Source organism: Miniopterus schreibersii (genome assembly GCF_964146895.1).
Source record: "Miniopterus schreibersii genome assembly, chromosome: 1".
In the NCBI taxonomy this organism is placed as follows: Eukaryota; Metazoa; Chordata; class Mammalia; order Chiroptera; family Miniopteridae; genus Miniopterus; species Miniopterus schreibersii.
The window spans coordinates 34541352-34552314 of NC_138101.1; the positions used below are offsets into that span (position 1 = coordinate 34541352).

General features: G+C 37.2%; 1 protein-coding gene across 11 annotated transcripts in view; it reads left to right on the forward strand.

Annotated features, from left to right (window-relative positions):
* Nucleotides 1-7234, forward strand: part of ADGRL3 (adhesion G protein-coupled receptor L3) — a 698136-nt gene extending 690902 nt beyond the window's left edge. For all 11 annotated transcript variants that reach the window (XM_081145463.1, XM_081145466.1, XM_081145468.1 and 8 more), the window contains one exon: nucleotides 4951-7234. In XM_081145463.1, coding sequence (XP_081001589.1) covers nucleotides 4951-5765 — 815 coding nt within the window. In that variant the 3' untranslated portion in view covers nucleotides 5766-7234. The remainder of the gene's footprint in view (nucleotides 1-4950) is intronic.
* Nucleotides 7235-10963: the final 3729 nt, after the last annotated feature.

Sequence of the window (10963 nt, forward strand, 5' to 3'; positions counted from 1 at the left end):
TGCTGCCAGGCCTTGGTTGGGGCACAAGCAGGAGGCAGCCACTTGATGTGTCTCTCTCACATTGATGTTTCTCTCTCTCTCCCTTCTACTGTCTTTGAAAAAAGCAATGAAAAAATATCCTCGGGTGAAGATTTTAAAATATAAAATTAAATTTAAAAACTAATAAAAGAAAATCCTAAGGAAGAGAAAATACATTTACAATACTTATTGGGAAAAAATCCACATATAAGTAGACCCATGCAATTCAAACCCATGTCGTTCAAGGGTCAACTGCATTCAACTGTTGAAACACTCCATTTGTTGTATCTATTTTTTCCTTCCACTGAGCTGAAATTTGCCTCTGGCCGTGACACTTAGATTCGCCCTCTAGAGCAAAGAGCAAAGCATTCTGCTCTCTGTGGCAGTCCTTTAAATACCTGAAAGCAGCTAGCCTGTCTTCTTTTAGTCTTCTATTTCCCTGGTACAGAAAGTAACCTCAGTGCCATCAACATGAGAGAGTGTCTAGGTCCTTCTTCTTGGTCATCCCCCCCTCCCGATTTTCTCTCATTTGTCAATTCCCTATTTCATTGTAGCGCGCTCAATCAAGTATACTTTGCCCAGTGCACCAGAGGTGGTTTGGCAGAACAGTTTAGCAGACCTTAAAAGGCCTTTTCCTAATTCAATATCTGCCTTCTTGTCTTATTTTATTTTTATTGGTATCCTAAATTAGGATATTTTTCTAAGGATGAAACACTTCTATAAACACTATCAAATTGAAATTCTCATGATGCAAAAGGTAAAATAATGACATAAATTTAAAACTTATTTCTATGGAATCTATTACTGGATATTGCTAGTAAGATTATCAATAAATACACAAAGGATTCTTCTGAATGGATTAATCGTTTATGCCAGGAAATTAAATAAATTCTACTGAATTTTCTTAATAAGATAGCAAATAATTTTATTAATGTTTTTCAGAGTCAAAAGTGGAACTGTTCAGCTATTTGATGTTTAAATATTTTTAAGATGTTAATAAACTATGGTAGTGCTTAAAATAACTTTTTACCACTGACCCAAAATAAATCTTGGTGATTGTCATATTGCTACTAATCTTATGCTTTCAGATGAATGCACTTATATTCTTACTGGCAAGGTGAAATCTTACATGAAATATAGGTGTCTCGGTATGTACTGGAGTGGTTTATGTTGCATTACCACTTAGCTCTGTTCTATGGGTCCTGGATTCAGTTGCACCAATGCTATCCAAGCAAAGAAGCATTCAGATTTAAAGTATCCATTTTTGTTTATAATGCCTTCATTTAAAATATGTGAAGATGTGTTTATACTGTTACTGAAGCCTACTGAGCTAAGAATAAAGATGAATAATATCTTTTTATTTATTGGATTTAGATTGTCTGTGTAAATATTTAAAATTTCATGGGTAGTATTTCTAGACCACTATCTTGTCAATATTGGACAATTCAATTTTTGTAAGACCAATTGCATTACAGATAAACCTATCAACAAAACCTAATATAGAGAGGAAATTGTGATTTTATAAAATAATTTACGTTTTCAAATTATTTAATTCAATTCTAAAACTTTAAAGAAAGACATCCGTAGGATGGGATATAGTGAAGAGTACATTCACCATTATAGTTGGTGAGAATACAAGGTTACATTACAAAATATATCAGTAAATATTCAAAGCCCAGGGCAGTGTGAAGAGAACGAGATACTATACCCAGAGCAAATCCAAAAGATGCCCTTTCTGACCCCAGTTCTGGCACTGTTTGCAGGGTAGTCAGATAAGGCTCAGCCTCTCTTGGATATAGTTTCCTCATCTCTGAAAAGCAGGGATTGAGCTTGTAATCTTCCATTCAATTTCTACTTCTAAAATTCTGTCATATAAGGAGGGAACCATAAGGAACCTACAAACCATTTCCCTCTCAGCTTTAGTGGTTCCAGTTCTCTTTCTAAAGCCATTTTGAAAATTTTAAAGAAATTTCTCTGTATTTTGAAATGTTGTTGATCTTTTGTTGAGAAGCAAATATACATTTAAAGTACACACACCTTATTTCTAAAGCAGGGGTTAAATTGTAACAAGTCAGAATCTCTTGAAATGATCTAGCCCAGTGAATTTGCTGGAGTATTTTCGTGTGTGTATGATGATTTAACCTTCCTATAAACAAAATCAGCAAGAACATTTCTTTTGAGCTGATTAAAATATGGGTTTTTTTTTAAAAAAAATTTTTCTAGGATCGTTTTTAATGGATCAGCTCAAAAATGTTTGATTGCATATGATTGTGCAACAACCCAGAAGAAAACGATATTGATGGTGGTATTTTCTCCCCCTCACATTTTCTTGATAAAGAATAATGATTGGATTTAACCTTTTTCTTTCTCCATAGTTATATAACTTTTGAATATGAGCTCCAGAAATGACATGATTGATCAGTATCACAAATGATAAGCAGTTGTATTAGGGACAGTAGGGGGAAAATAATCTTTGTACATGGAAAGAGAAGATACATAAGGAAAAAACAATTATGAAAACGTTCAACTACAGTTTTCTCTCTGTATACAAGCTAAAAACTTCATAATTTTACTGAAAAACTTTAAAGTTAAATAACACTTTTTAGAGGCAGGCATTTTCTAACATACACACACACGTGTAATATTAAAATGTAGTTGTGGAAATAGTCATGACTTGCCCTCAAATTTTTACTCTCCTTGGTTGGTGTGATAATTTTAACTAAAAAAAAAAAAGTGTATTTGTTTGAAAATTTACAAATAGTAGAAACGCTTATTAAAGACTCATTTTATTAGCATGTGTTAAGGGGGGGATTCTTATTTTCTGACTAACATTTCAATATTTTAATTATGATAAACCATGTAACACAGACTCATGAATTTTGGGGCAGTGGGAATAATTTCCTTTGACCTTTTTCTGCATATCATCAATTTGCTTTTTACTCATGTTCTCCTACTGTCGCTGTAAGCTTACTTGTTGTTTTTTCTTTCCTTTTCTTCATGCTGTCGTTTAGAGCCCTACAGAGAGACAAGTATGGGAGTAAAGCTAAACATTGCATATCAAATGTAATTTTTTTTAGTTCACTTTTATTGCATCACATATAGATGATGTAGTTATTAAAAACAGTTCATCTCACAATTTAAAAACTAAGAACTTATAAATCAACTTATATAAATATGTGAATAGAGATTAGACGCTTCTGTTGTCTGATTCTTTTACTGTGTCACGTAATCAACGTAGTTGTTAAGTCTCATGTAATGTTCGTGTGAGTTAAATTGTTTTTAAATTAAGCATTTATTTTTTGCTAATTCATGAACTTTTAATTTTTATTATTGCATTCCATCATACAAATATATGTCATGTGCAATATGCCCACTTTATTTTTACTATGGCTGTCTCAACCCGTACCTAATGCATTGACAACAGAAATAAAAAACGTGTTTCAATGCATCGGTCACGAGCCCGTAACCATCAAGCATAACATAGCAGCCTCTGCAGCAGCAATCACCCATCACATGTGGCCCTTTAAAAAGCATTTACTTTTTTTTCCTTAACATTGTGGATTTGTCTACAAGATATCTTATAACATGAAAATAAATCGCTTCACCCTATGTCTGTGATGCTTGCTTTTTGATGTATTTTATGCCTTGCTGTTTTTGAAAACTGTGTTACCTGAATACAGAGTATTCATCAGAAGTCTATATAAAAAATTGACATATTTGGGATACTTTATTTAAACCAACAGTGAACCAGTTCAGTTTTGATAAACATAATTGCATCACAGATATAGAATGAATGCTATATTTTCACAAGTTAGCAGTGTATTGAGAAGTTTAATAGAATTCTTCAGTTAATTGTTCTGCAAAGAAATACCCTTATTTACCACTATTAGTCGAATGTTTGATTTTCTTTTGTGGTTTACATTTGAAGTAAATTATGGAATGATTATAGATTCTTGGGTTTCTGTTCATTCAAGAGAATGCAAAAAATCTTGAATAAACATGTGGTCAAATTTATTTCACTACAGCTATTTCTTCCCAGAATATAATGTTTAATCTCTTTTTAAATCCAAAGTTTAATATGTACACAAAGTCATCACTCATTATGAAATGGAAACTTTCATACAGTATGTTTTGTAGGAATCAGATCTTGTGTCTTTATACATTCTTTTGTAGTATTATCTAATCCTAAATAATTACTAATGGGTTAATATATAATAGCAACCAAAGTGCCTATAGCAGAAAAAAAAATGTAGAAAGTAAAGACAAATACTTTTGTTTTGAAAGTACCTATGTGCAAATTATTTTGATGTGCCATTTATTTGACTAAGCATTATTTTATGACTACATCTCTCGGACAAATTTAATGTAATCCTTTTGTGGTTTTGTATGTAGGGATTATTTTCAATACTACAGAATTATGTATGAAATTTTTAGAAACTGCTTCACTCTTTTACTTTGACCAATATATTCAAAGTACCACACACGAATTGTTACTATTATGCCTATTTCAATGTTAAGACAACATGTAAAATTAAAGGTAACAAATTACTGAATTGGCTTTGATGTGTATAAATTGAAAGCTATGAATGATTATACCAAAATTTTGCCTTATTTTTCTAATTTCTCTTGAAATAGGCTTCAAGTAGTTTTAGGCAGCGTTTTTGGGTAAATTGCAAATTCATAGGGTTGGGTTTTTTTCTTTTTTAAGATTTATTTTAAATACTGATTTTCCATTTATAGGATTTCTATCAATTGTCCATACATGTAGATATGTACATTAAATTTAATAGTGTATTTTTATTTACAAATACCTGGTACTTAACATGGCTAGCGACTTATACATGCCTCACAGCCGTACGCTTCTGCTTGTGTGTCCGTGTGTGTTCCGTGCCAACCGGGCATGAATGTCATGGTGTCCGTGATGTTTTTCAGAGGGGCTTCTGAACAATGCCAGGGATACAAGTGTCATGGATACTCTACCACTGAATGGTAACCATGGCAACAGCTACGGCCTGGCGGGCGGCGAGTACCTGAGCAACTGCGTGCAGATCATCGACCGCGGCTACGGGCCCGCCGAGAGCGCGCTGGAGCAGAAGATCCTGAAGGAGCTGGCGGCCGGCTACATCCCCTCCTACCTGGGCGGCCCCGAGCGCGCGCGCGAGCAGGGCCGCAACCTCCTGAACAAGCTGGGCGGCCGGGGCGCGCGCGAGGACGGCGCCATGGTCCTGGACGACGCCGCCGCCTTCGCGCACGAGGACGGCCTGGGCCTGGAGCTCCTCCACGAGGAGTCCGACGCCCCCCTCCTGCCCCCCCGGATTTACTCCGCGGGGAGCCGCCCGCCGCTGCACTACGCCCGGCGGCGGCTGCCCCAGGACCACAGCGACAGCTTCTTCCCCCTGCTGCCCGACGAGCGCGCGGAGGACGCGCAGGCCCCGCGCCGGGACTCGCGCTACACCAGCATGCCCGCGCTGCCCCCCGCGTCCCCGGGGCCCGGCGCCCCCAGCGCGCACGCCGAGCCCGCGGCCGGTCCCGCGCCTGCCCCCGCGCCGCCCAGGGCCGCGGACGCCGACGACCTCTACTGCAAGAGCATGCCCAACCTGGGCGCCAGGGACCGCGGGCACCAGCTGCACACCTACTACCAGCTGGGGCGCGGGAGCAGCGACGGGCTCATCGCGCCCCCGACGCGGGAGGCCTCCCCGCCGGGGGGCGCCGGCGCGGGCCCCGCGCACCTGGTCACCAGCCTATAGAGGGCGCGCGGGGCCGGGCGCGCTCCTGACCGCCGCGGCGCTGGCTCCCAGACTCCTCTTTCGTTCTTTCCTGTTTATTTTTTTATAAACTGGGATTTTTAGATCAGCCCAGGGGAGAAAGATAACTGCTGAAATTCCCCGGCCCCCTTCCCCGTCCCCCCAGGTGGAGACTTCATTATGTTAATGAACGAGCTATGGAGAAAACGGCGCTCTTTGTGGCCTTGTCCATCCCGTTGTGTTTGTCCCAACATCCGAGGCTCTGTCACTAGAATTGCAAGGACCTGCTTTTTCGAAGGCCAGGAGAGCAGTTGGGACTGAGGAACAGCGCTGCGTCTGGAGCGGAGTGCTGCACACCACGAGCAGAACTCACCCCGAGGCCTCGAGTCTCAGCCCGGCTCCCGCGGCGGGCGTGGCTGTGGCGCGGAGTCCAACAGCGAAATCAACGCGGAAATGAAGGGGAATTCTAGAATGATATGCTAAATGCATATTTTATGATTTGCTGGATTAACTGATGATAAAACTAATGGCAGAAAAAAATTGAACAGTTTCTATGTAATGTACAGATACTAGCATTGCACATATAGTCTGCTTTCTGTTCCTCCAGAATTTGAGTCCTGTTAATGTAGTGCAAAAAAAAAAAAGAAATTTTCTTTTTCTTTCGTGCTGGTCTTGCAAGTTTGTCTCCCAGTAAGAGAGCAGTTTCCTTCCTTTCATCTTTGTTTTCTTTCTACATTTTTTTTTTCTTTCCTTTCTTTCTTTTGCTTTTTTTTTTTTTAATTTCACCTGGCAAAAAATAAATGAATGAATAAATAAATAAATGAAACTATCACTTTATAAGAATCATTTTCTAGTAATGCAAACAAATTATTTTTTACAAAAAAATAAAATAAATAAAATTAGACTTCCTTCCTCACTATATATCTTTATTCAGTCAGAATATTTCCAAGAGCATTTTTGCAAATTAGAGCAGGACAAACTTTTATGTTTACAGTGCATATCTGTTGTAATGCAAGCATATTTGGCAAGCAGTTCATCACCAAGACAGTAGCTATGGTTCTAGAAGTCAAGAGGTGTCAATAGAACTAGTGGGGCTTCTGCATGTGAAAAAAAAAATGGTATCCCATAGGCATTAAAGTGCTGAACGCTCAGTCTGATCCCAAATGGGCACCTGCACTACCAATTCTTAAAGGAAATTCACTCCCTTGTAGTAAGAATCAAAAGGTCAAGTTATTTTGAAGTGATTTTTTTTTTTTTTAAACTCTTCTGTTTGCTAACAGGAAAATTTATTTATTTGACAGGATTTTAAGTAATGTAGGAATACAAAAGTTAAATTAGCAGCACATATAATTTTTTTTAAATTTATGATCCATTTTGTATGGTCTCAAAGTTGGATGACCGCATTACTAATATTTGTTGTAAAAGTGAAACTTGTTTGCCAACCAATAAACAACTGATTGAGATTTAGTAGATATTGTATTGATGTATGTACTATATGATTAATTATTCTTTTTATTCGCCTTTCTTTCCTCCTGTTTTCAGTATGTAAACTTTCCTAACCCTCTACGGCCCAAATGAGCCACGCAAAAGAAGTCAATCTGCCTAAATGAGTAAGCTAAGCACAAAATTACACAGTTTTTGCAGACAGAGTAAACCAGAAAAATGGGGCGGGCATGTTTATGTTGGCTGAAAAAAGGTGCATAACTTACTTTTGAGCAGATTAATATATAGGTTACTATGTGCTTATTTATAAACCAGCTGCAGTCTACATGTGCTTTATTATAATAGCCAATTTCAATCAGAGATTTAAGTATTAAATTGGAGCAGAGGTGGATCATATTATTTCCTCCCTTATAAATTACATTTTGATGTTAGAAATTTAAATTCACTCAATTGGCAAAATGTAAGAATGACAGCCAAGAGGATATCCATTTTATAAAGATAGTACAAGATGTTTTAATGCTAATTTTTTCTTGTTTTATATACGGAGAAAATGGAAGGAAAAATGTCCTTTCAAATAAACTTATTAGATCTCCAATTACTGAAGAACATTTACCAAGAGTGCCCAAACATGGAGCCTTGCCTAGGGAAAAGCTGGAATGAATTTGCCAAATTATAATTTCTCTTGTAATATCTTGGTGATTTCTTTTTATTTTTCCTTTTCATTTCCCCCAAATCTAAACATCATCCACCTATAAATTGATTTCTTAAATTAAGATGGAAAGGAGTAGTTTACAGAATAGCCAGTAATATATATAATATATAGTAATAAACTATATATGTGTGTGTATGTGTGTATATATATATATATATAGTTTAAAAATACGTGACAAAAGGAAAGATTTTTGTGCTGGGTCAGAGTACATCATAACCTTAATATCACCTCAAAATATCTTATGCATCATTCCTTTTTAGTCACTCGACATGATTATTTAAGTCTACATATTTTCTTTAAATTGTAGGAGAACCACAAGCTTTAATAGAAATTCAGTTTTCTCATGCCACCCTGTGGCGCTCTTAGCACCCGAAAGGTGGTCAGCCTGTCTGGGACACAGGACACATTTGGTGATGAAAGAACCCTTTTTAGACGTGGGTGAGGTGACTGCAGAAACCCGCGTGTGGTCTGGGGGTGACGGGTACCTCCGCCTGGTGGCCAGCCCCGCAGTAATGTATGAGGGCAACTGTCCGTGAGAAGCCGGTGCCACAGGTCAGTGGGAAACGACCTCAGCCCCGGGTGGCCGCCTCCCTGCCAGCTCCTGGTTTCCCTGTGTGGAAGCGGGACGCAGGCGGCCCCTCGCCAGGCCGAGGGCAAGCACTGGGCCCGTAAGCGGGCACAAGGCGCTGGGCGCTGCCAGCCTCCGCCCAGCTCCTAGGAAGGCTGAGCTTCCCGGGCCCTCGGGCCTCCTAGCTGGGGTGCTTTCAGAGTCTTAGGATCCCGAAGACTCTCACAAGAAGAGGTTGTTCCCCCAGTTGTATGTGTTACGACGAAAACACAGTGGGTCAAGGAGTCGCATCCGTGTCAGTAGAAACCTGTGCGCGTCCAGCATTTCACTCAGCCCGCTTTCCGCCGGCAAGAGCTCAGTTCCTGAACTTGAATCTTTTTTTACCTGGATTTTCATATGTACCTGTTGGTAAATTAATAAGTTTAAAAAATGCCTTGTTTTTTTTAACCACCTTTGGTTTACTCTGTGTTTTTAATGCCATTTGTGACATTATGTGCATATTTCTGGTGTGTGTATCTGATTTTCCATGAAGACGTACATTTGCATCAAACAGATGCACATTATCTGATAGAAGTAAAAGTTACGCCAGTGAAACAAACCAGTCGTTATTTCCTAGTGAAATAATGTTTTAATAACAGTCTACACTTGATTTTTTTTTTTCTCTCTCTCTGAGGTCTATTTCACATGATGATTTATCAGGGCACTAACTGGCTGCACGTTTAGTTGATTCAAAAACTGTTGGAATATTGCACAGCTCGTGTTCCTAATTGATAATATTTATGGAGAAACCTAAATTGTGTGGAGGAGAAATATGTTGGAATTCCAATTAAATTTCTGATCATCCCTCCTTGTTTCCATGTTATTAAAATGAAAAACATTATAGTTGAATAATTAATTGGTATGCTAAAATAATCATAATGACAAAAACTGGTATGAGAAAATTATGTTGAAGTAAAAACCAGGAAAGTTAACCAAATTGCAGGTAATAGAAATACCCTTAGCTTCTTGTAAAAAAATTCACAATGACTCTAAATTAAAATGTAGTTCATGAACTGCATTTTTTAAATTCCCATTAATCTAAAAATGTTAACATGTTGATGAAAATTTTTAAAATTTAGTGTTTTTATTTTTAATATTAACTTAGTTGGTGTGATGAGACTTCATGATGATGGAGATGAGCATATAAGTAAATTACTGATTTTGCAAAGAACCCCTAGACTTAATTTTGGGCAACACGTCTAGGCTCTTACACACACACATTTGAATCCATTGACTGGTTTGCTCACTTTAAAAAATGACATTAAAACTTTAAAGACTGACTTTCTTATTATTGTAGAGACCAAAAGGAAGAGGAAAAGTATTTTCTGGGTCGTCTAAAGATCAGCTTCAAATAATCATCTCCGATTAGTGAAAGAATGATTAGTTTTTAGAAGTTGTCCATCAGTACTATACCAAAGTGCCATTGTTTGGGAGAAAAACAAAACAGCACAGACCTACTATGCATGTCAATTCAAATTCAGAGAGAGAGAAAAAAATCCCAAACCGTAATTTGATTTTGAACAATTCTGAAAATATTGACAAGAATGTCCTTGATTCTCTAACAAAAATATTTGAGATAAAATAACAATATAAATGATCTTCCCAGAATGCTGTAGTTGTACCAAGGTGTTAAGATTTAATTAGCTCATATGTAGTAATTCATAACTATAATTTACCACATAAATAATTACTGTGCATTCCTAATACGTTACATGTGTTTTAGACTTCTACACATCCATAAGTTAGGAACATGGAAACACAAGAGTGAGGCAGCAACATTGCAGAATAGCTTATGGAAGCATTTTAATTAATTTGTGCAAATTCTACATGAGAAACTTCTTTGAGCTCATAAAATAGATTTGATGGATTGCAACTATAAATTTAATTTTGTAATCAACAATTATGTCCTTTCTAAGCCATCTGAAAAATAGTTAAATATCTAAATTTTTACTTAGGCTAGTAGAAATTAAAAAGTGTTGGTAGCTGCTGCTTTCCTGCTTCGGCCATAAGAGGAATACTTTCTATTTACTAATTAACTGATTACGTCCTCTTTGCTTTATAAGGGAAATCAATCTTTAACTTTCAACTGTATTACATACCTACCTACTCTGATTCCTTTTATTTACAGCTTGCAGAGGGAATAGCTTATTTACAATGTCACAAACTTTATGGTTTTTCCCAATAAAACAAGTAGTTGTTATGGTTTTACATATTGTCATTTGAAATAAAATTATTGCTATTTCCTCTTTTTTTAAAAAACAATTAAAAGTCTGCACTTCTTTAGCATCTAAGACCTTTAAGTTATTATTCAATGTCTTCATTTCAACTATGTTTTGATGTTTCTTTCTCTCTGTTAATATTATGTCACACAAATTTTTCTCATTTAATTTGTGTCCTATTAGAGTATTTCAAAGGTAAATGCAAACCATGATTTTTAAG